Consider the following 26,734-nt stretch of genomic DNA (forward strand, 5'->3'; position numbering starts at 1 on the left):
ATCATCCATATGTATTTGTGTGCCCATATGTATCAACACAGATCAGTGCAACCATGCCATGAAAAAAATTGACTCTCAGCAGGAAAAACTATAGTCACAACTGATAGAATATGGTTCATATTAGTGACACTTTTGCAGCATATTTGTGTCCATTAAGACTTTTATCTATTTTAGGAAAATTGCTATCAATCGTTCTGTACAGTTGTTTTTTTCATTGAGTCTTCTGGGTTTACATGACATGGCTGTCAAAATGCCTGTGCCCAGTCTACAACACGATTCACATGGCTTGAAGCACCAGGGAAACTATACATATGCAGGAAAATGGCTCAGAAATGTTATAGTGTATATGCACTGTTAGAGGTCAGTTTAATCACATTAGCCAGAATTTGCCATGCTCTCTGTGTTTATTTGGAGAAGGTTTATTCATGTTATAAACACATGGCTATATGAAATAGTTGTAACCAGACAGGCAATATGGTCCATAGCGAATAAATAGGAGACATGGAATTTATTATTAGTTGTGTCACTGATCTGCTCTGTGACCTTAGGCAAGTCACTTCACTTCTCTGTGCCTCTGTTTTCTCTCCCACCCTTCCTCTGTCTTGCTTACTTGGACTGTAAACTCACCCGGGCAAAGACTGTCTCTATGTTAATACAGCGCCTAGCATAATGGAGTCCTGATCTTGGGTGGGGCCTCTAGGCCCTACTCTAATACCAATAAATTATTACTACTATTATTATTTATAACACCTGAAATACTTGTTTGTTATAGTAACTGCAGCGTGTTGTAAAAATAAAAACACATTTTGGGAACATAGGAGTTGCTGTACTTCGTGGTCCATTCAGCTGAGATTCCTGTGTTTGACAGTATAGCCAGTGCCAACTGTTTCAGAGGAAAGTGCATTAAACTCTGCATGAAGTAGTAATGGGATAACCTTTACCCGGTTGAGAAGAAGCTTATCCTGTGGCAGGTTATCTTTATACACTGGAGCATAAGAATTTACATCCCTTCCAAATTTACTATTGTAATTCTGGGTGTGTTCTTTCACAAGTCACTGGTGGAGCTCTGGCTCAAATTGTTTATGCAGAAACTGAGTTTTTTGTAGTCTGTCCAAGGCATCATGGAAGGACCATGTCTCAAGAGTGAATCCTAGATCTACAGAGCACTGACTGTGTTAACAAAGGCCATAGTTTCAGAGTGTTTGATTATGGTAATTGTTTTTAAAATAAAAAGACTAAAGGGAACACCTGAATTCTCCCTTGTAAAAACATACTACAGTATTCTACAGTAACTTCCCCAAATTCTGCAGCAGTATTATGGTGCAATGCAGGAGTCTGGACAATTACTACTGTAGATTGTGGCGTGCAGTACTTATTATATGGGACATTATCTTTGTGAATGAAGATGGGACCTAAACCAAAATCCTCAGGGCAAGCACCCCTGTTCCAGAAGGTGATCTGTGGTTCTGCACTTCATGACTGGCCCTATTTAAAATAGGCTAAACTGAAAGTTCACTCATATTTTGTGCCTAGGGTCCCTATGGAGTTGTGACTGGCAGGGGCAAAGGAGGGTGCATGTAGTTTTGGAGAGGAAAAGCTGTGTGTGTGTGCGTGTGTGTGTGTGTGTGAGAGAGAGAGAGAGAGAGAGAGAGATTTGGCCCGAACTTTGCTCCTCCGCTGGCCTCTCCCGGGGGGGCCTGTGTGCTAAAACCCGGGATTGGGGGTTGCACAGCAAAGGCAGGGCGGTTTGCTGGGCTCCAGATCCCCCACACCTTGCTCAGCCTTGGGCATTGTTTGCACACCTCGTCCCTTCTGCTTCCGGAGGCAGCGCCGGGGATGATTTGCTGCAGATGACATCAGCTGTGGATGCTGGAACAGCGGCAGCAGCAACGCGCCGGGATGTGTCGGGTCTCCCCCTCCTCCTCCCCGGGTCCCAGCCCTGCACCGTCTCGGTATAAAAGCGCCACCGCCTCCCCGCCCGCCCTCACTCGCCTGCTGCCCGCAGCCCAGCACCACTCGGCAGCTCCGCGCCGAGGAGGGAGGCACCGCTGGAGATAATCCTTTCCCTCCCTGCCCCCCATCCCGAGCAGCAGCAAGAGGAGAGGGGCTGGCAGGATGGCGACCGTGGAGGTGGAAGCGGAGCCGGACCCGTCTTGTAGCATCCCCAACCCCGCGTCCCCCTCGCCCAGCCTCTCGCATCGCTTCCTCGACAGCAAATTCTACCTGCTGGTGGTCATCGGCGAGCTCGTGACCGAGGAGCACCTGAGGCGAGCCATCGGCAACATAGAGCGAGGTAAGCTGTCCGTCCCGCCCCCGGGAACAGCCCTGCTGCTGCGGGTGGGAGGCACGGGGACAACCACAGGTTGCACAGAAGTCCTTGCTGTTGTCTCCTCTCCCCCTTCTATCGGCCATAAATGCCCCCGGCTCGGCATCCGCCCTTGGCTCCTCACCGTCTGCCACGAGCGGGGCTGCAGCTCGCAGCGTTCGGCGCCAGGAGTCAAGATGTTGCCTTCACTAAGCCACAAGGAAAAAAGAATCTGATGCAACCACTCCCTTTGCTCGGAGGGGGAAAATCCTCGGCTCCGAGCTGCAGCGCAGCGCCAACAGTTGGCAGCGGGGCTCGCCCAGCCCAACCCAGATAGGCTTCAGCCTCCGCTGGCTGACACGCGCCTTGGAGGGGTCGGGAGGGTAGCCTGGCTTGGAACCGGCGGAGGGATGCAGCTGTGGTTCCTGAAGCGGTTTTGGTGGTTCAGTTTGGCGCCCGGGAGGGAGAATTTTCCTCTTAGTTGAAGGAGCGCCCCACCTTGCGTGTCATCATTGCCCTTTTTTACCATTTCAGAAGGAAAACGGGGGAAAGCCAAACAGAAATCTCTGCCTGCTGGACAGGGGGCTGCTTATTTTCTGCCCTTTTCCTTTACCCCCCTCGGACCTAGGTGTCATTTCTCTATCGAGAATGTCCAGACATAAGGAACGGGGGACAAAGACTGCAGGAATCTGAGCTTTGTGTTCAAGCCAATGCTAATCTAGTAGTGTAGGTGCAGTATCATGAGACATATACGACTATTAAGTCCATAAAGCAGCAACAGCAGCAGCGACGAAGGAGAGAGCTCCTTCTATATCGCATTGGCTTCCCCCGCACAAAGATCTGCAGTTGGCTTTTGCTGCACCCACACAGCCTAAGACACCCAGACACAAGGAAGAAGGTGAACGGGTGAGACAACAGACCTCTCCCTCCACTGCAACTGATCTCGAGCCGCTCCCCACCCCTCAACTATTCTTGCTTCTCCGTGTCCCCCCCGCCATTGTTACTGCGCTGTGCTAGTGTTTTTCTCTGCAGAGGTCGTTCCGGTCTTCTGCAGCAGCAGCAATGCCTCCCTCGCTTTCTCTATTCCCTTCTTGGTGCTGCTGGAGTCTGTCTGCCCAGAGATACCGGCTCGTGGGCGTGGTGCAGTCCGCACTGCGGTCCCTATGGCAGCCCATAGCGGACAAAGGGCGTTCACATAGCCAAGGAAAAAAAACATTTTAAACAGTTATTTTTTAAAAAACAAACTGCATTTCCTCACTGCAAAATAAAATCCAAGGGATTTGGGGAGTGGTAGTTCTGAATAGCAAGGAAGCCCTGAGGAGGAACTCAGCTGCTTCTATTGTTTCCAACTTTCAGCAATAAGAATTTTTTTTGCTTTAGAGAGTTCTACAGAAAGAGATTTTATAGGAGAAAAACAACAAAGATTTAAGTGATTAAAATTTAAATATCTGAACATTAACTCTCATAATCCTTACATTATCCAGCTACAGGCTGCTGCTATGACTCAGTATATTTGCTATATATTTTTTTTAAAAGTCACAACTCCCATCAAAATATAAGTGAAAATCATGATTTTCTTAGTCAATTCTTGATATTGTTTCTAAATAATAGATTTCAGTGAATTGGAAAGTGCTATGATTGCACAATATTGAGATGCAGTACAAATAAAATAATTACTAGATGCCTTTAGTTTATTAAGCTACATTACTGATGTTTTTGTAACAAATGTGTTTTGTTTTTTGGGCTGATGAGGGTAGAGATTTCAGAAAATGTCCATTGTCAGAGAGAGATCTTTAAACAGTGAATTTGTTACCATTCCTGGTTTATAGGTGTGGTTCAGCAGTACAAATAGGACTTCAATTGTCTCTTTCTATTGTTGCTTCAAAACCCACCATCTGTTTTACTTCATGATTTTTTTTCCAAATTTATCTTTTACTCCTTTCTGATTAAGGATTAGCTAGTCTCAGCTAACCACTTTTAAAATTACCTTTTTTAATATTTATAGCTGCCATTGTCTTCTAGTGAAAACTGCTGATGCTGTTGCTCTGCTCTGTTTTTGGAACCAGTTGGTCATTGTATTTTCCTAATTTTACCCAAGTTTTGATTGAGTTAAAGCTGAGTTGGCTGTATTTTTAAATCAAATTATTAATAATTAATAGAGCAAACGGATGTGTCTTCTGCCCTTAAGACATCTGATGTCATCCTTCCTCTGAAGAAATCCTCTTCAGGCTCTTGAAGCTTCTGCTGTGTAATTCCTGCTGTACAGTTTCCATTGTTGCCTCCTAAACTCGCAAAGCTTAGCATCTTTTAAAATTTTAGATATTTATAAGAAACCCTGTGGGCTGTCTACTCAAAATGTTGGATTAGAAGTCACCTCTCTCCTGCAGGTGGCAGATGATCTGATTAGGAATTCAACTATTGGAGATATCACTGATCTGATGTTCAGCTGCTTTGTTCTGGATTAACACATGGGGGAGTCTGCAGCTGTATATTTGTGGACTAAATATGGGCTTGATGAATCCCTTCTTTTCTGAGGAAAGCTCACTACTATCTGGAAAAAATATTCCATTCCAAAACCATCCATTCTCAACAAGGCCTTCAAGAGTTCAGCGTCCCTGTTAATTCTTCTTCTTTGTTATCTTGTCTGGTATGTCTTTTGAGCATCATCATTGAAGATTGTGGATTCTTGTACAGTACTGAAGAGAAAGAGAATCGGAGACGATATTATCTAATAATTTACATCAGTGGTTTGGTCTTATGCAGCCTGGATGATTACAGATTTAGTTGCTTTAAATTTTATGAAGAGAGGGTTTCTTGTTTTGAGTTTGCCAACTGTATTTTTAAATTCTGAAATATCTTTCTGTATAACTACTTGTTTTGAAATGTCAGTCTTCTAGTGGTCTAGGGTTGCCTTCTGATGTGCCAAAAAATGGCTTCCAGATCTATCCACAGACTAAGGCTTGTGGGTGTGCCCATTCTGCTGTATAATTAGTCCAGGGGCTAGCGCCATCTGTATTTCTAATATCCCGGAAAGAAGTAATGATCCTAGTTCCATTGTACTTCTACTGACTACATGCATAACAATACATATATTTATCTTTAAATTGTCCTTAGTTTATAGTTCCAGATTTATCTCCATCTCACTTAAACATGACGTTATCATTTTTACTATTTGAAATATGGTGTTTATATCAGAAATGCTGAATCATGGACCTTCAAGTACAGAAAATGCTTTTTAAGATAAAGAAAATAATTACATACACCTCTACCCCAATATAATGCGACCTGATATAACATGAATTTGGATATAACATGGTAAAGCAGTGCTCTCGGGGGGTGGGGCTGCATACTCCTGCAGCTCAAAGCAATTTTGATATAATGCGGTTTCACCTATAACGCGGTAAGATTTTTTGGCTCCCGAGGATAGCGGGATAGAGGTTTATCATTTTAAGCTTCCAGCATTTTCTTGATCTTCTGTTTTGCCAAGCATTGACAAGCTGAGCAATCTGGCTCTGTTCCAGTATTGTATTGTAGAATCTCAATCCAGGCATAAATCTACGCTCTGTATATTTGCATCAAAAGGATGTCCGTGCACCGAACGATGGCAGGACAGACACTGTGTGCCTGCAACATCACTGAATCAACGTCTGTGTTGCTTAATAGGTCTACCAAATGCTTGTAGTCTATCTCTAAACAACACCATTGCTCATCATTCAGGGTTTGCTAGTATAGGTCAATGAGCTGTTGTCTGAAACTTGCCTGAGTTTAGGACTTGTTTAATCACCATTGTTTAGCTTCATGATCTATGGTCAGTGTACATTTACAAAAAGCATTTCTCTGATGTTCTGCTTATCTGGATGATGCTTGATGCTGGGTATGATATCTTTAAGATTATTCTTGATTTGAAGTAATTGACACATTGAAACAGTTAAATGTGAACATTGTTACTGTAGTGTATTTAATTCCCAAATTCATTCACCAAAAAATGCACTGCATGACCAAGAAGTTTTTAGCAAATGAAGATAGGAAGACTCCTAGCAGAGGGTGACCTCCGGTGCCTACATACAAAAATGTTACAATTCAAGTAGTGAGAGAGCCCCTCTATAGTTCAACTAAGTAATTTAGTTAGGAAATTATTTTAATAAACTATTATGAAATGTATAGAATATTATATATTTCTAAAACTTGTATTTTAAAAATTGTTTAAAAATTGCAGTTTATTAATAAAGTGACATACCCCAATATCAGGCACAAAAGCTGTCATAAAGACACACATGAAAAATCATTAAAAGTAGCTTCTTTCTATGTGCCTTCTGGACCTGCTGCAGAATGAGCATTCCTATGATGTCATTGGCACAAAGTAGCTATTGGATCAAAACAGCAAGCTAAGAGTTAAATCATCTCCTCCCCTGGAAATGGGAGAAATAAACTTGTATTTCAACAGATTTGAAGCTGCCGGAAGCATTAGATGGATATAGCAAAGCCCTCTGGAGTGGGCAGGGGGCAAGGTCCTTGAAATGCAGATCTTCAAACTTGTATGGGGAATCCAGTTATCAAACCTATTGATCTCAGGCGAAGCATGGTGAACTGTTTCTGTGACTTCTTTCTTTTCATCCCTACCATCCAGTCAGGCTAGAACTAGGGTTTCTTTTTTCCCCCTTGAGGGAGAAGAAAGTGGGAAATAGGAGTTAATGCTCAAACTAGCAGCACTAAGTCATGTTGGAATTTCCAGAAGAAATGCCAGGGGATGGTACCATATTGAGTGGCTGCCCTCATCCTTACTCTAGCTCCTCCAACTGGGTCCTCCCTCCCAACTACTGCAGAGCCCCAACTCCATAGTTGCATGACAGGACATGTACGGAAAAGCCAGAGAGACAATTCAGCTTATGGGAATGGGAAGAGGCAGATACCGTTATAGGCTCTGCTCCTTTCCCTCGACCCATCCAGCTTGGCTAGTTTTTGGTTGTCTAATCACCACACCCCAGCAGAAGAGGATGAACGTTTAAATTTATTTTCAGAGTGATGCGAGACCTTATTGGAGAACAACTGCCTGCACACTTTTTTTCACTTTTTAAAAAATAAAGAATTTTTGAGTTGTAGAAAAATACAAAGCATTCCAGACCATTTCATTCATTTCATATTTGGTTTTCTCATTCCTGTGATATTTAAACTGGTAACTTCATTTTCCCCTCCCAACTATAAACTTTTAAAAATATTTATTATGGAAAGATAAGTTTTCAGTGCCTTACATGTGTCAAGAATCTCCCTCTTTAAATGACTGAGAAAAGAAACTGAACACCAAAGTAGTAGGACTGTTTCCAATTTAGTTTAAGAGAGGAGCTCAAGTAGTATATTTTACGTTTCAGAGAGACAGAATTTTGACACTTATTGAACAAAGGGAATAAAGTAACAATTTATATTTTCACTTTAAATGAGATGGCTCATTATTAGCATAACAGCTCTTCATTAAGAGATCTGCCAATTTAATACTTAAAGTATTGGGAGTATAATCATTATAAGCTGATGTCATTTTTCTTTCATGGGAGCAAACACAATCATCTTGTAACATGGCTAAAATATTCCCCTGAATAATTTAGTTTTATGCAGCTCAGTAGCTAATGATCAATAAAAACAATGTATTATTATGTTGCAAGTCAGTTTGGGGGCATATACTATCAATAAATATGTCATAATGCTGCAGAATCAAAAAGCAATTCTCAGATTGCAGGAGCCATCACTTTTTAGCACCAATGAACTGATTTTCCCTCATAGGGGGAGGGATAGCTCAGTGGATTGAGCAGCCTGCTAAACCCAGGATTGTGAGCTCAATCCTTGAGGTGGCAATTTGGGGATTGGTTCTGCTTTGAGCAGGGGGTTGGACTAGATGATCTCCTGAGGTCCCTTCCAACCCTAATAATCTATGTTTCTATGATTTCTCACTGACCAGTGTCTTCAGGGGTGTCAGAATGTTTCAGTATCATACAGTATTGGGCTATATATTGTCAAATGTGTGGATATGAGAGAGAGAGAGGATGAGACACAAGCAGGCTTTGGAAGGGAGAAATATTTAATTCTGATGAATGAGAATCCAAAATATTCAGTTGAAAACTTTCAAACCACACGTGTTAAATATGAATATATATATTGTGTTTTGACTTGTAGGAATCCGATCATGGGACACAAATCTGATTGAATGCAACTTAGACCAAGAACTGAAACTTTTTGTGTCTCGCCATTCAGCTCGGTTTTCTCCTGAAGTTCGAGGTAAGAGCCCTTTTTAGTTTTGACCAATGTTTGACATAACTTTAAAAAAAAAAAGAGTAACAAAAAACAAAAAAACCCAAAAAAGCTACTGCATAACTCTGGTTAGTTTTTAGTCTTTGACACAGGATGATTGTTTTCTCTATTTAAAAAAAAAAGCTTCAGATATTATATTATTTTGTCAAAATATTCAAATATTTGATGCAATATATTTGATAGTACTTTGTACGGTAAGCCAACTAAAACCTATGCTTTAGTTATGTTGCATATTCAATGCTATGTTCAACTTCATTCCATATTGATATTTGGGTGCTACTGAGGTTTGGGCAATACTCATTATTTGAATGAGTAGTTCTTTCCCTTAAGGTAAAGTGACAGATTAGCAGCCCTGGAGACTGGAGGCCTTTTATTAGAATAGGCACAGCACAATCTCAGCAGTGTGTCTTGATACTGACTTGGATGGACTACTTCTAGAGAGGGATGAGGGTGGTTCATTCTCTAAAATCATTCATTCATGGTTCTCTCTGAGAGTAAGTCTGTAACAAAAGGTGGAGGTTTTTGTCTCATGGAAATGTGTTCACAAGGAACTGGATTTAGCCTATCGACTCCTGCTGAACAGGTCACCAAAGAGCTATCAAAAGGTAGCAACTTTTGCTTACTACTTACTTGGGCTGGAATTGAACTCATAACTGAAAAGTGAAAAACTCCATTGCCCTGTAACAGTTCTCTGCCCCATCCATTTCCTTACTTAAGGTACATTTTGAGAAAGCAAAAGCTTCTTACTCATTCTTTCTCATGAAGTTCAGGTATTTCTTTGCATCAGAGCAGGCTCTGTTCAGCAAATTACTATCTTGGGGCACTTACTTTAAACAAGGCTACACTCCATCCCTCAGTTAATGAAAAGGGTTTTCAGCTGCCGGAAACCACAGTTCTCCAGAGATCTACATAAACCTCAGGGGAATCCAGTAGAAGACATGTGCCTCAGCACCAGTTCCATAGAATGAAATATTGTAATTTAAAGATTAATACAATTTTCAGCTGATTTCCCCCTAGTTAGTTGGGGAGGGGGAGAGGGCCCTGCTCCCCTTTAATCGCAAGTCCACTCTGTCTTCACATAGCACCTCAAACTGTTTTGGAGGGCCTTCTGTGGCATTTGGGTATGATGGAGGGGCACTGCTACAGAAATGATCTCTGGCCACCCCTTTGTTATGCGGAAAGGGAGGACTGGCTTACTCTGGGATTCCTTGTTCAGTCAAGTCAATTTCTTTTCCACCTACAAGTCAGCCTTTTCTTTTCCCCTATTTTGACTACACTGTGACTACACCTGAACTGCTAATTTTGCAGTATGATAAAGCCCTTCAGAATTGGTATAATTCCTGTTCTGTGAACATGGCTTGTATAGTGTTGTGTCTGAGTGGCTCAGATAGAATTTTCCACTCCCCTGCTTTGAATGGGTGAGGGAACACTTTTTCACTTTCATGGGGACTGTGGACTTTCATGGGAGGCATGAAACCTAAATCTTCTCTTGTGACTTCTCTGAAAGCCTGCTTTTCATATGAGGATTTGTACCAATAAAAATTAATTGTATAGTTTATTGTGAATCATACAGAATTGACTTCTGTCATTTCATGGGAATCTGATGATTGGTAAGTTTTCTACCTTTTTTTAATCAAATCTTGAGTTTAGGCATGTGTGCAATCAACCTTAGATGTTAATTGATACTATACAGTCTTCTCAAAGGAATGTAGGTTGTTTTCACCGGTGAAATATTTGTGGATGTAAGTGTAACAACTAATGCAGCATAATATTGACTAAACATTAAAATTACTGGTCATGAGAATGGTAGAGATGGTTATGAAATGCTGGTTCAGGAGGTTCCTAGAATCAGTATCACAAATTGTAACAAAGAGATTCTGATGATTCTTGTCTTGCAGTATTCACTCTGTCATCTTGGATAACACACTAGAGCTTTTTCTGTAACTTTGTGCTGTATTAGTTATAACAACATTTGTCTCTAATAGACAGACTGGTGACCAAATGTGCATAGACTCTGCCAGATTTAGAAAACAAAAAATTTTTGGACTTTTCCCCTTGGCCTGTGAAACAGCAGAACAAACTAAAAAAAAAAAAAAAGAACCTCTAGGTTCTGGGCTTGCCATCGTTGACTTTCATGGAAGCAGGATCAAATCCAAAGTACATATCTTGCAATTTGGTTTAAATTTCATTGATCATGAACCAAATTCAGCAGTTTCCCTTTTGTTGCTTTGAGAGTACTTAGATGAGTAAGACTAGCAGGATTTGACCCTGAGGGTGGAACTGTACATTATACCTAAATTTAATTTGTAAATGTCTAATTTAAGATTTCAGCTAAAAAATTCTGTGCCTTTATTTTAGCAGAAACATGATTGTGCATTTCAGATTTTCAGCAAGTGCAGTTAAATGGCTTAACTTGGGACATTTATTTTTTGATAGGTTTACATGAATTAAAACCAAGCAAATCCTCTGATATTATTTAAATAAAAAGTAAGATTATACACTATTTTTTCAATGGAAAGATTATAAAATCATCTAGGAAATATTCTCTAGGGATTGTATTTTTAGCTGCCTTTTTTGTCTAGACAGTCTGTTTAGTCTGTCATTGTATAGCATTACAGCTTAATTGTATGTGACTTGAATTCATCACCATCTCTATGACAAACAGTATAAATGTGTTTTCTAGCACTGCTCGGTCTTTAAACAATAAGACACAAAAATCTATGTTCAAAGGCATTAAAGAATCTGTCTTAAACCTGAAAAAGTGAGGAAATTCAGAAGTGAAGCTGGCACTCTAGGTCAAATTCTACCCTCAGACGCTTGTATAAGACTCCCATTGACCTCAGTGAGACCCCTCTTCACAGAACTGAGGGCAAAATATTGCTGTCTATCCTCAGTGCCTTGGTACTGAACCCATGTGAGACTCCATTGTGCTTTCCATTTTGTGCCATTAAAAGGAGGCCTTTTTTGGAGCCCTTTTTGCATAAAATATCAAAGTAACTGATTTCTGTTGAAATTTCTGAGCCTGGATTGAAATTAAATTAACACTGATTTCACAACAGAGTTAACATTTTGTGTTAAGTGCAAAACCGACTAAATTTCTCCTCATCTTGGAAAATCCAGGTAGCTAAGACCCATGTTCAGTAAAACAAATATACAATAGTCACCTTCGGAAGTGGGGAATCAACCTGATGAGATTCCAGTAGGGCCCATCACGCACAAGATGGGGGTATAATTAAATAACAAATATCATCCTTAATTTTGAAACTTTGTGCTTTTGCCTGTTTAAAACCAAGCCCTTAGTGTGATCTAAACATAAAAGCAGATAAACCTTTTGGGGTAGGCACTGTCTTTACTAATGTTTGTGTAGAGCTTAGCACAATGGGGTCCTCTATTTGCACTTTCATGGGGACTGTGGACTTTCATGGGAGGCATGAAACCTAAATCTTCTCTTCTGACTTCTCTGAAAGCCTGCTTTTCATATGAGGATTTGTACCAATAAAAATTAATTGTACAGTTTATTGTGAATCATACAGAATTGACTTCTTGTCCAAATAAAATCCATTTTAGCTAAACCAGCAAGGATTGTGTGTAGACCAGTTCCTATTGTCTCCTTTCTTAGTTTGCCCCGAATGAATATGTCTTTGCCTATTCAGTACCAGGCAGGAGCTCACTGATATGGAGAGGAAGTGGAGGCCTTGTTGGTGGCCATTTCATCCATATCTCCATCTACATCTTGAGAATTAAACAATGAGAAGGGCTTGCCTTGGGCCTTCTGTAGTAGGGTGAATTCTACCCAAAATGCATTGTTTCTGTGATGGAGAAATTATTTGAATAGAGTAGCACATTTAGAAATAGAAAGAATAAAAGGTCATGTATCAGTTTAGTCTGCAGGTTCTCAGTGTGGTGGTTGTGAGTCCCAGTTGACTGACAAACATGTCCAGGGTGGGTTATCGCCCTCCCTGCTGGATCTATCTTTTCCACTGGCTTTGTATTCCTTCTCTCTCCTTTGTCTTTTTGTGGAGAAGTGTGTGCACATACAAAATACATAGCTATAGAGAGACATGCAACCACATGCATGCCAATTTGAATTCATCTGCTTTATTTTAATCTGTATTACTTTTGTAAGATGTTCGAAGAAACTTTCTGGAAGCAGATGTTGCTGCATAGGCATTGTTTGCACCACACTTTTAAATATAAACTTTCTGCTAAATGCCATCTTGTAAGACAACGTGGCATAGATGCTTAATCAATAAAGGTCGCTCTCAGAGATGTGCAGCTTTTCTTGTGTTAAAATACACACAACATACCATACACACCTTTTTATTATTAATTATACTTGTTAAGTTGTTGCATATAAACCTTAGTGCTGCCTGACTGAATACTATGTGTAGATTTTTAATTAAAATGACATAAGTACCTTTTATTTGTTTTATAATGGAGAATTTATGCATTGCATTTTAGCCATTATTACTTCTATAGAAATATGTGACTTTATGTGAGAAATACTGTACTGACTCTCTTTATGTTAAATAAATAGTCACATCTCCAATACTGAGACCATATCTTTGTTAGACAGAAAAACAGTGGGTCAGATCCTCAGCTAATGTAAATAGTGTAGCTCCCACTGACTTAATTGGAGCTATGCCAATTTATACCAGTGTAGAATCTGTTCTAATGCATTGTAAGATCAGATCCCCAAAATTACTGATAAAATGTAGTTATAAAGTTGTTTTTTAACTCTACTTTCAGCAAAGTTTATTTTTTTTAAAGTTAAAATATCTTGGACTACATTTGGATCTCATTTACACCAGCATAAACAAGAGTAACTGGGATCTTCATCTGGCACCAGGTGTGTCTGTCTAGTATATTGTGTTTTGTGCAGAGAAATGGAAAGCACTATCAATGTCTAAGCACTGAGCAATGTCTCTAAATACTTAGATACATTCATCTTCAAAACACAAGTAATCTGGCATGTTAACAAACTCAGGGCTAGTCTATAAATATGATTCTGAACCTAGTAGAGACTTCTGTACTTTGAATAACTATCTGGGGGGAATCAGGTTAACTTCGTATATATTTGGAGAGTTTAGTTCCAGTTGGCTAAAATATATGTTTTTGTGCTATAAAGTGGTTGCTACTTGGAAGAAAGAAAATGGAGGGAGAGAGCTCGAGTGGAGAATTAAGCTGATTCATGCTGCTGGATCTGTGATTGGTGTTCCCTTTAAGGGTGTTGCTGCTAGCAATTTCACAGTAGAGTCACTGTCTCTCACTACAGAGTAGCGCTGAGGTAGGGGATTGCAGATGTCTTAGAAGAAGGTGAAAAAGGATCCCTGAGATGGTGCTCACTCAGGAAAGAAATGCAATGATTTCAGAAAGTATAATTAGCTTTATTTTGTAGTGTACAAAGATTTCCATAGATCAGTAAAGGATTACAAGTAAAATACCTAATATGTCTGGGTACAGGAATAGATATGAATTACTTAAACTCTTCCTTTTAGTGGTAATTAAAATTCCAGAAGTGGCTACTAAGTGATTTTATTTGTTCAGTGAAATCAGTTGTTGCACTGACGTGACAATCATTCTTGAATAACTTGACACATCTGTTTTTTTTGGGAATGAGCTCAAAGACAATTAACATGAATTTACATTACTGCTAAAACACCAGTACATGCTGATATTAAGCTGCTAAAGTGATTCAGCAATAGTACTGAGAAGTTTATTTTTAAATGCCTTGCATCACAAGTAGATGAAATTAGCATGTTATTATGAAACGCTCCAGTTCCCATAGCAAAGGGTCTTGGCTTGTATGTGGAGGGTGGGCTGCAGGGTAGGGTTAGGTGAGCCTTAATTGAGAATTTCCTTTTTAGATCAGCGGTTCTCAAACTGTGGGTTGCAACTTCATTTTAATGGGGTCACCAGGGCTGACTTAGACTTGCTGGGCCCAGGACTGAAGCCTGAGCCCCACTGTCGGGGGCCAAAGCTGAAGCCTGGCCCCACTGCCCGAGGCCGAAGCCAAAGCCCAAGGGCTTCAGCCCTGTGTGGCGGGGCTCAGGTTACAGGTGCCCTACCTGGGGCTGAAACCCTTGGGCTTCGGCTTTGCCCCCCGCGCCCCAGCCCTCCGCCTAGGGCAGTGGGGCTCGGGCAGGCTCAGGCTTCGGCTGCCCCTTCCTGTAGTTGTGTAGTAATTTTTGTTGTCAGAAGGGGGTCACGGTGCAATGAAGTTTGAGAACCGCTGTTTTAGATAATTTAAATTCCCATTGTTAATATTTATGTTGGGGGTTTTTGTTGCTGCTTTTGGAGGAGACATGATCAACCTTAGCTGTACACTCCCAAGATTTTTGCTGAGGGAGTACAGTATTACTCCCCATATTTCTCTTCATTCAGTTGCTTCTTTCTAGACTCTTAGTTATTTTTGGTTGCCCCCTTTGTTATGGCTCACATTGATCTTTGTTTCGGTATTCATTTCCAATGTCCTCTAATTATTGGCCTTTGTTCAGTGTTATTAGCACATGACCTTTCTCTGTTTTTTCATGTCTTCCTTTCTGGAATTGCTCTAAGTCTGTAACAAGGCTGTCACTGCCATTTGTCATCTGCTTTCTGGTTGTTGGCTTTTCATGTTCTTTCTATGATTTATCTTTTATCTCACTACCTAGACTTTCTCCATCTACTTTCACCTACAATTTATCAACCTTTTGATGAATAAGTTGCTGGGAAAGACTGAGCTGAATATTAATGGTTTCTGTTTAGGTATTTTAAAGGGCTTGATCCAAAGTCCACTGAAATAAATGGAAAGATTTCCATTGGCTTTATTGGGCTTTGGATCAGCCCTAACGGTGCAGAATTATTATAGACCAGTGGGGTCTCCAACCTTTTTATGCACGAGATCACTTTTTGAATTTAAGTGCAACCCAGGATCTACTCCGCACCGCTCACTCCATCCCTCCCTCCCTCCGTCGCTCACTCACTTTCACCGGGCTGGGATGGGGTTGGGGAGGGGGTGTGGGCTCTGGGGAGGGGATGAGGGGTTTGGAGTATGGGAGGGAAATCTGGGCTGAGTATGGGGTAAGAAGCTGGGGTGCTGGAGGTGGTGAGGGGTGCAAGCTCTGGGAGGGAGTTTGGGTGCAGGAGGAGGCCCCAGGCAGGGGCAGACTGTTGGGGTGCAGGAAGGGGTATGGGGTGTGGGCTCCGGGGGTCAGGGTGTGGGTGGGGTCTTGGGGTGCTGGCTCCGGGAGAGAGCTCAGGGCTGGGGATTGGAGTGTGGGCTCCCATCGGGCGGCACTTACCTCGGGTGGCTCCCGGTCAGTGGCACAGGGGCTGATGCAGCCTCCCTGCCTGCCCTGGCCCCATGCCACTCCCAGAAGTGGCCAGCATGCCCCCGCGACCCCGGGGGGGAGGAGGGGCAGGGCTCTCCATGCGCTGCTCATGTCTGCCAGCGCACACCCCCGCCCCTGCAGCTCCCATTGGCCACAGTTCCCCGTCCCGGCCAATGGGAGCTGCAGGGGTGGTGCTTGCAGGCAGGAGCAGCAATCCCTGACCTCCCCCAAAGGCGTGGGGGCATGCTGGCTGCTTCTAGGAGTGGCATGGGGCCGGGACAGGCAGGGAGTGTGCCTTAGCCTCACTGCGCTGCTGGACTTTTAGCGGCAGGAGATCACGATTGACTGGCAGAGGCTCCAGGATCGACCAGTCGATCATGATCTACAGGTTGGTGACCACTGTTATAGACCAAATATTTTCTATCATTTTTAAAGGTAAAATAAGTGTTTGATCTCATGACTACCTGAAAGGAGGGGGGAAAGAAAATTATATTTCCCTATTATTCAAATGAGATGACACTTCGTTTTCAGTGAAAACCCCTCCTATGTATGTACAATAGTATAAGAAAGTCAAATCTGCTACCATTGTAGTCAATAGGAGTTTTGCCATTGACTTCAATAGGAGCAGGCGCAGAACCTATGTGGCTGCTAACTGTATAGGCAGAACTGGAATAGTTATGCGCAATGTTGACAACTCTCTCAAATTCATTGAGAGAAATGCAATTTTGGCTGCTGCTGTTTTCAGTCTCGCAGTGATGTGAAAAGCTCCAGACATCATATAATTTTGTGGAGGCAAAATCAGACAGAACTTCCAGTGCCCTGTAGACTTGAGGAGGGTACACTAAATTGCAGGCCTATCAAGAGACTGTTAATATTTCTGTGCACTTCACAGACCTTATTATGAGCCTAGGTCTCATGTTGCTACCTTAGGGGGTAACTGCCATTCACCCATTTCCCTGGTCAGTATTTAGACAATATAAATTCAGGTAAAGCTGGGACTAGAAGTCAGTTCTGTAAGGGTACATCCACAGCAAAAAATCCTGCAGCTGCAAATCTCAGCCTGAGTCAACTGATTTGGGCTCATACTACAGAGCTAAAAATAGCTGCGTAGACATTCCTGCTCCAGCTGGAGCCTGGGCTCTGAAATCCTGGGATCTCATGTCACAACTCATCACTATGCTTTGCACTAGGTTGAAAGCTTTTCAGGGCAGTGTGTCAGGGGTGATCTGACCTAATGGTTGCAGCAGGAGCTGGGAATAAGGCTGGGTTATCTACCAGTAGATCAAAGTCTGAGATATGACAGAAGGCAGACTGAGAGTCAGGAGGCAGCGGGATTGGGTTACCAGGAGATCAGAGGCAATAAGAGCAGGTAGTGCAAGAGAAGGAGCTCTAAGCAGGGGAAAGAAACCCAGTTGCATGGATGACTTCTTGTTCCTGAGCTTGGTTAAAATACAACAGGGAAACCAATCAGGACCCACAGAATTCTGCCAGTCGGATCCCAGGACAGGAGTCCTCAGTCGATTTCAGCTTCTAGTTCTGGGAACTTTTAGCAGGTCACTGTGTAACAGGTTGGAACTTACTGGCTCTTAATTTCCCAGTGGACCAAAATTTGAGAGCTGCAGACCCTGAAATATAGACCCTTTATTCTAGATCCTGTTCAAGCACAGTAAGATAGGCGCCTAATCTTGATTGGGTCCTCTAGCAATAGATCCTGTAGCAGAGGTTAAAATTGCCTCACTCACTTTAAGAGTTGCAACAATATTAATTTTCACATCCATAAGGGTGGGGCAGTGTTAAAAAACCAGAAGACAGACACAACACCTCTGATTTAATCTTGTTTTAATTATCTTTTTTGGGAGAGGGAGGGGCTGACTCAAGTTATTTGAACTTTTGGGGTTGGCAATACTGGTGGTGTGGAAATTGTTGTCACCAAGTAAAGCCTGACTATACAATATTTGTGTTGGGGACAGAAACCTTTCATGCCCCAAGCTGCCTGTTACTATCACATCTTTCAATAGCCCCTGATTATAGTAGCTATGCTGCAAACCCTCCTTTATGCATAGTCAGTGGATCTGTATAGTTCAGTGGTTCTCAAACTTTTGTACTGGTGACCTCTTTCACATAGCAAGCCTCTGAGTGTGACCCCCACCCTTATAAATTAAAAACACTTTAACATATATTTTACACCATTATAAATGCTGGAGGCAAAGTGGGGTTTGGAGTGGAGGCTGACAGTTTGTGACCCCCCCCCATGTAATTACCTTGTGATCCCCCTCAAGGGTCTCCACCCCCAGTTTGAGAGCCCCTAGTGGATCCAATGGCTGTATTCCCAGAGTTTTCCTGGTACAATCATAACTCCCTCCTCTGCATTTCAGTAGGGACCACATGGTCTCTGATTCTGGCAACTGCCTCACACCCCACCCACACAGAAGAACCATCTCTCTCTTTTACTGAATTTTTGGCATTCAGTAACTTGCAGGATTCATACTTTAGGAGCCAGCCATCTGTTCTTATGTTGTGGAATTTTAGTGATTTTTTTTTTTGTTAAGTACTAATTGTCTGTTTTCTCAGTCTTTCTGATGGAGATAACTAGGTTGTATCTGACTAAAACGATGTATTCACTTTTTTCAGTTGTTTGAAAGGTACATTAAAGAGAGACTGTGTCCTCAAATGTATCTAATTCAGTGGTGTTACTCAAACTCATTTGTCTGCGTCTACTAAAATTTTTTAAGACATCATTAACCACTTACCAGCTCAGATTCTGAAAGTTCATATGAGTTAAAAGATTTTAAATATTCTTCCATACCTAATGTGGATTTTGAACAATAAACACATTCTAAAAAAACTGTTTTAATCTTTTATTTGTATTTTTGCTAGTGATATTACTGAAGCTAACAATTAAACTAAAAATATTTTTCAGTCACTGTTATTTTTAAAAAAAACTTTAAATATATATTTTTTTGCTTTGGGCTCCAAGTCTACCTGCTATATCGATTGAAAAAAACAAATCTCTTATTTAAATGGAACACCAGGAAAAAATAGAGACGTCATTCAAAAACAATCAAAATAGAGCCTGTGTAGTATTCATGTGATCCTTTAAAATTCTAAGTTGTGATTCTTTGATTCCTGTCTCTTTTGAGTTGAATCACAGCATGATCCCTCAATTGCATAAACATTTTGTGACTGCACCATTTGTATCCCCAAAGAATTTCTGGTGGGAATAGTTGCTCTGCACCTAACCATCTCCTCTCTCCATTAAACCCTGTAATTACAACAAGAATTACAATTTGTCTCCAGCTTCAGTGGGATAATGTTGTTGCATGTCAAGTAGGGGATTATCATGTGGAAGGAGACCCTGCCGACATTTTCATTTTATGTTAAATAGGAGAATGTGGTTATATTCATCTGTGAGAAGCAATTATTGCCTTGCTGCAGTGGGGAAAAACCCATTTACTGGCTCTACTAGTAGGAGCACATGCTCCATAACCCTTTACTATCAGTTACAGAGGATATGGGACAAAAGCATTTCTCTAAAATCTGTATTTCCATAAACAGTAACATAAACTTGCTCATCAGTATGCTGAACAGTATAGGCAAGCATACACTGTAGCAATAGTTGCTTAATGGGGCCTGATTCTGATTTACATACTAATTTAACATTTGTGTAACTCTATTAATGGCTTACACTGGTGTAAACAAGAGCAGAATCTGGCTCACACATTGCGCTTGCAGCAAACCAGAAGGAAAATGTTCTGCAAGTGTTGGCGATTTCTTAATAGATCTCTACAGTTTTCCTATTTACTATGTTGTACAACATGTTACAAAGTTTTAGCTTTGGTCCTTTTATTTGAGTCCATTTCTTAGCTTTCATCTTTCATCCTTCTGATGTGAGAGGAGACTTGTGTGGTACCTATAAAATAACCTGAATCCTCCCATTTTTTTTTAGGCCTGCCTGAAACATCTGGTGCTAGAAATTTAATGGTATGGTGGAGGCATTTTCATTTTAAAATTGAGACTCTTGCCTTGATTTTTTTTCCTTTTTAAATAGCAAAAGGCAGGGATTACTCTGAATTCTTTCTTCCATAGTATAAAGTGAAAGACACAAAATGCTATTTCACTATGTGACCGTGTAGTCCAACATTACCCCTTTCTTTCTCTTTACTCATGTTGTCTTCTCTTGCCCCTCATCCTTTTCAAAGTAGAAAGTTATGCTTGAAGGAGGCCCATTGGAGAATATGATGTACTAATGTTGGTGGGTTTGATACTGCTGTATGTTTTCAAGAGTGCAGTCTGACGTGCACTTGTTTAAATTCCACCCATTTTTATTTTTCTCTCTCCTTATTTTATTCCTCCTTTATTCTTTTTTTTTATTTCAGAGGAAGGCTAAATGACATGTCAGTGTCCAGTGGCACCTTGTCAAGCGCTTCCACCATTGCTGCCACCCATAGAGCTGCACTATTGTTAGCAGTAATGAAAATTTTTTCAAAAAAGACCCCAGTGTACAAAAAGCCATAGTAAAGATTCTTTGGGCTTACATTGATCTTTTGCTTTGTTAATACCATTCTAATACAGCAATTATTGCCTGCCAGTTAGGTGTTAATCCACTTAGAAGGCACCACTTATCCTCTCCCCATCCTTTTCTGCTCTTGATGAGCAGAGAATGAAAAAGTCAGTTTTGTCTATAATAGTGAAATTTTGAAAAATATTCCCACCATTGCTATCCCTGGTTCAGCTCCACCAGTGTTAGCAATTTGGGAGCCCTCAAGTAGATGGATCATTGACTGCTGCCATCATTTTAGGGATGGTGTAATTAGATCTTGCCTGATCAGGTCAGATGGTACAGTGCTTAAAATTCATAGAACATCAAGGTTGGAAGGGACCTCAGGAGGTCATCTAGTCCAATGCCCTGCTCAAAGGGGAACTAATCCCCAGGCAGATTTTTGCCCCGATCTCTAAATAGCCCCCTTAAGGGCTGAACTCATAACCCTGGGTTTAGTAGGCTACTGCACAAACCACTGAGCTATGATGATGGTATGTTTACACTAGAGCTTCCAAAGCTATTAACACTGGTGCTGCTGAACTAATGTAGACAGGCTTTAGGAGGGAAGAGAAAAGAGAAACCTTTGGTTCCCAGTCTTGATGCATCTATGCTAGTGGAGACTGAGAAGAAGTAAGACCAATATCGCTGTAGGATTGAAGAGCTGTTTGTTTTCTACAGTGTCCTGCAATGTGAGTGATTATATGTCCTTCCTGAAGGCATTTACAGATACAGATGGGTTCTGAAACTGCTGGGTCCTTAGTGGCAGTGAGAAGAAGGGTCTCTTTTTCTCTGAAAGGGTAAGCTGTTCAGAATAGAGATGGTGACTTCTTTTGTGTTTGCTCTTCGCCATGTTCTTTATGTATGCCATTAAAAACTATTAGTAATAAAGTTGCAGCCTTTATTTCCCCTAACATTGATTTCATTATAAAATTCTTTGCTGTAAAAGGGTTGTCATAAACAGATAGGTAAGAGTTAATAGAACAGAAGTACTTCATATCTCTTTTGCCTGGAAAGGGTTAACAAGATCAGTGAGCCTGGCTGTCACCTGACCCGAGGACCAATCAGGGGACAGGAATACTTTCAAATCTTGAGGGAAGGAAGTTTTTGTGTGTGCTGTTAGTTTTTGGTGATTGTTCTCTTTGGGTTCTGAGAGTGAACAGATGTGCAACCAGGTTTCTCTCCAGTCTCTCTGATCCAGGCTCTTGTATGTCCAGAATAGTAAGTGCTGGGTAGATAAGGTGAGTTAGGCTTGTGTGTGTTTTCTTTATTTGCAAATGTGTATTTGGCTGGAAGGAGTTCAAATTTGTATTTTGCTGAAAGGATTTTAATTTGTACTTGTATACTTAGGCTGGGAGGGTATTCCCAGTGTCTATAGCTGAAAGACCCTGTAACATATTCCATCTTAAATTTACAAAGATAATTTACTGTTTTTTCTTTCTTTAATTAAAAGCTTTTCTTGTTTAAGAACCTGATTGTCTTTTTTTATTCTGGTGAGACCCCAGGGGACTGGGTCTGGATTCACCAGGGAATTGGTGGGGAGAAAGGAGGGAAGGGGGAGAGAGAGGTTAATTTTCTGTCTGTGTTAGGATTACTTTCTCTCTCAGGGAGAGTCTGGGAGGGGGAGAGAGAAGGAGAGGGGAAGGTGAATTTTCCTCTCTGCTTTAAGATTCAAGGAGTTTGAATCACAGTAATCTTCCAGGGTAACCCAGGGAGGGGAAGCCTGGGAGAGGCAACGTTGAGGGAAAGGGTTTACTTTCCTTGTGTTAAGATCCAGAGGGACTTGGTCTTGGGGGTTCCCGGGCAAGGTTTTGGGGGGACCAAAGTGTACCAGGCTCTGGAATTCCTGGTTGGGGGCAGCGCTACAAGTACTAAGCTGGCAATTGAGCTTAGAGGAATTCATGCTGGTACCCCATCTTTTGGACGCTAAGGTTCAGAGTAGGAGTTTATACCATGACAAGGGTTATACTGTATTGTATGTCTTACATGTACAGCACAGTATCACACTGCTCCATCAAGTACCTTCACTATTCCCGTCCTCTTCAGATTCAATCTGCTTAATGTCTGGTCCATTAGTAGTCCTTACTTTTGCATTTGACCACAAGGAAGTGTTTATGTATATCCTTTATCTGCATTCAAACTCTAGCCTGTTTTCTCTCCATGGCACTACTCTTCCATGTTCCTTTCTTTTTCAGAAGATTTATGTTTTTAAGATGTGAAACAGATGGAGCCATCCTTATTAAATCTTAACTTCTACAGTTTTTACTTCTCTTGACATACATCAGACCTGCCCTCAAGCTCCTCTTTGTCTTTCACCTTTATCCAACATGAATCTAGAGGTAATCTGCTGGTTGAGGCCTAATAATTTTCCTGCTTGGATCTGGTCAGACACTGTCACTGATTTTGGCTTCACCTCTGCTTCTCTAATCGTTAGAAGTTAAAATGTCCACTTTACCCTTCCAAGCAACTTTCTTCAGATTTTCTTTCCCTCTTGGTCTCTCTGTCATTGAACATTCCCTTACGTGCCATCTGTTTGATACCCAGGACTCTAATTTTATGAGAGTCTCTTTGAACTCTACCAACTTCTATCATGTCCGGTATCACTTATTTAATCTAGTACATGACTCATCACCTGCAGGGCACTCCTCAGAGCATACTGCATGACCACAATCAAATGTGAGTAGCTTTGTTCAGTTGTGATAACTTGTTTTAGTTGCTGTGCAGACTAGAGATGTTAAATACCCTGGGACAGGGCGCTAAGCAGAAAGCTGCTTAGCCAACCCTCTGTCACTCCAGCTCCAATTAAGGGATGTGAATTGGAGCTGGGTAGATCACCTGGCCCTGATTGGGGAAGCTGGAACAGCTGCTGCTTCATCAGGCTGGGGCTGGATAAAAGCCCCAGGGGAAGGAAGCCGGGGAGGAGCTGGGAAGAGGGGAAGCTGCACTAGGAGAAAGTAGGGAGGAGTAGCTTGTTTCCTCTCTCCTGCTGGTAGACAAGCAGAAAGGGATTGTGTGTATTGTGGTGAAAAGGTGGTGGGAACACTACTTGTAAAATAAAGCACCAGGTGAGCACTGCAACAAAGGACTCTGAGTGACTTTCTTAGCCCAGCAGGGGCCAGGGCCAGAGGGGCCCCACGGGAACCCCGCTACACACCCCATATGTAACCAAGGCTAAGAATAAAATGAAGATAAATTTATTAAACTGCTCAAACCATATGATATTCAGGATCAAACTACCATCAGCATGGGTTTAAATGAATTTGCAATGTTGTTGTATTTGTGTCAAAAATAACTGTTTTAAGCTGTTTAGTGTACATATATTCTGCTGCCAGGAGATTTGCGGTCATGGTTGCATAGTTAACAAACACATTCACAGTTGGACATTGCTGCTTTGAAGTGTTACAGATTCGTATGCCAAAGGTTTGCATTTTGAGTATGAGCAAAAAACATCCTAAGAACTCTTGTGTGTAGTTTTGTTGAAATTTATTAATAAAGAAGAAACATAAACAAGAACAAGAGTCTAACAAGCAAGCCTATACACATTTTCTCACTAGTCTTCAAATATAATTCATATTACTTTCAAACGCCTATCTTATTCCAGCATTGTTTATATGGTAGCAGTAATTTTAAGGATCCCGCATTTACTTCAGACAAAGTCTGCATAAGAAGTCCAACATTTAATTACACATTTTCAACTGTTTTATCTTAAAATTAAGAGGAACAACTGAACGAAGACTATTAATTGTCATCCAGCCTATCTTTATTCAGAAATAGTGATTTGGAAAATTATGTTCATTTTTACAAAAACAACGAGGAGTCCGGCGGCACCTTAAAAACTAACAGATTTATTTGGGCCTAAGCTTTTGTGAGTAAAAAACTCACTTCTTCAAATGCATGCCCAAATAAGGCTGTTAATCTTTAAGGTGCCACCAGACTCCTCATTGTTTTTGTGGATACAGACTAACACGGCTACCCCTCTGATACTTTGTTCCTTTCTGCTTTTTCACCAGTAGATGGTATTGGCAATTTCTATATTTTAACAATACAATAAACATACAGTAAAAAATACCAGCTATAATAATCAATTTTTATAAAGTATGTAGATTTTAGCACTTAATTTGATACGTATGTCTGTAAAATATTTTGTACAAACATTTATCTGAACTTTAATTTCATATACTTTTACTTTGGAGTGTTCGATAGAATCTAAGGGACAAATCCTCCAGTGTAGGAGCGCAGCAGTCCCCAAGTGCATTGTAACCAGTGTGGGAGAGGCAGGATATAGTTCATAGGTAGACTGTGTACCCCAGCCCACATGTGCCTTGGAGCATAGGCCCATGGGTGAACTGTGAGCATGATGGAGATGTCTGCTGGGTCTGTGATTGCTTGGATACACTGACTGGTCAAAAACGTTGTCTATCATTACAACTTCATTAGTGGATGCAGATAGTCCCCTGTAACTTCTCCATGTAGTTCCCCTGCTCACTGCCCATTTACTTGGGTTATGAGTAGGGACCAGGATTTTCAAAAATGTTCAGTATTGTCCTAACTCTGTTCCATTAAAGAGCCAGTGGGAACAGAATAAGGCCAAAAGTTAGTGCTTCTGAAAATCTGTGTGTGTGTGAATACAGATATCAGAGGGAATACATATCAAAAGTCTTACAAACATTATATTCTCTGTGTTGTAAGAATGCATCTTGAAAGATCTTAACTTTTTCCTGCTGAAGCTATGCTATAACAACGTCAAAAAAGGCATGAACTTCTGCTTCCTTCTCTCCCCCAGCTGAATTTAGAACACAGCATGAAATTAAAGACCTGAGTCCTAAGCAAGTAGGCTCTGAATCACTTGTCGAGTTAGTATAATTCAGTTTTTTCCCCCGTCTCAAAGTGTGATGTGCCTTTCTGAAAGAGACAGGAAAATGTCTGAGGCACCAGGGATACAGTACCATGTCACTTACTAAAGAGAATACTACTAGTTTGACTAAGCATTTTTAGAGCATTACAACTAAAATGTGTGTGTAAATCAAATTGTGTCAAAAGTTAAAATATATTTTTAGTGACCACAGTGCACATAAAAGGTGCTATATTTATAGGCTTGGAATTTAGTTAGGACACCTTCAAGTCCTAACTACCCGCCAAATAGGTAGAAACTGCTATCATGCTATGTTACCCTGCCAAATGGCATCAATCTTGACTTGGAAGGTCCATTTGTAAGGGTGAAAAGGTTATTTATTCTTCATATCCTGCTTCAGTTGCACATAATGGTCTTTTCTGCTCATAGGGCCAAGAATGAAGCCAGTGCAGATGGTTTGTATTGTATGTTCTTCATTAGAACTCAGACTGAGACCACCAACTCTCTATTTGCATAAGTCATCAACCAGCTGTCAGAAAGTAATGACTATAGGTCTCTACTTGATTTGAAAAGAAACACAGATATAAAAGACTCTGTATCTTATCACCAAGCCCCGAGTTACTCATTTCCTCAAGATATTAAGGGTGAGATATTTCTAAGAGGTACGAACTGAGGGCCAGCACACTCAGTGTGCACCTACCCAGATTTGCATGGACAGATCTTTTGATTAGATGCAAAAATTGGAAGATGCACATGTAAATACCTACCTGTACATTCATTCAACTGATTTGCATGCACAGGTGCGGGTGCATGTACAATTGTGCATGGATGTCTGCTTCTGCTTTAAAATCATATAGCCAGATGCTTATATTAGTTATATTAATAGAGCAAAATTTTGCTCCCATTTGCTCAAATGTAAATTTTGAGTAATTTTACTGACTACAATGGGATCACTCTGGATTTACACCAATGTAAATAACATCAGAACTTGGCCCACTGTTGAAGAGTTCCAATTTATAAATCCCATATATGCATAGTTTGGGGATTGGTTTTGGAGATCATTGTATATTTTGTTCGTAACATTATTACATATAAAATATAATGCAGTGATATTGGGTTAAGGTGCTCTGTTGAACAGAAAGTCCAATATGGTTTCCCCTTTATTTTGGGCTTTGGTAGAGATGGCTATGAATCAGCAGACTTACATTCACTATAAACCTGTGAAGGTGAAATGTTTATGCAAAGCATAATACAAGCGTACAGTGCAAGCGGGTGAAATATTGTCTGTCATCTAACAAAGCTTTACTTCACATAAGAGTTAACCACTGCCACGTGTCTCTGAAAATATGTGCACTTTTTTTATTTCTGGAATGTATTGGCCATATTAAATCCAGAAGTGCTTACAGGATAAAAGTTAAAAAGCTATGTGG

General features: G+C 41.0%; 1 protein-coding gene across 1 annotated transcript in view; it reads left to right on the forward strand.

The window, feature by feature from the left end:
- The first annotated feature begins 1,876 nt into the window (after window positions 1-1,876).
- MAP1B (microtubule associated protein 1B) overlaps window positions 1,877-26,734 on the forward strand; it is a 112,278-nt gene continuing 87,420 nt past the window's right edge. Inside the window, exons 1-2 of the mRNA XM_030566518.1 lie at window positions 1,877-2,293; window positions 8,468-8,569. Of these exons, the coding sequence (XP_030422378.1) occupies window positions 2,116-2,293; window positions 8,468-8,569 (280 nt within the window). The 5' untranslated portion in view covers window positions 1,877-2,115. The remainder of the gene's footprint in view (window positions 2,294-8,467; window positions 8,570-26,734) is intronic.

The sequence above is a fragment of the Gopherus evgoodei genome, chromosome 6, assembly GCF_007399415.2.
Source record: "Gopherus evgoodei ecotype Sinaloan lineage chromosome 6, rGopEvg1_v1.p, whole genome shotgun sequence".
Lineage (NCBI taxonomy): Eukaryota > Metazoa > Chordata > Testudines > Testudinidae > Gopherus > Gopherus evgoodei.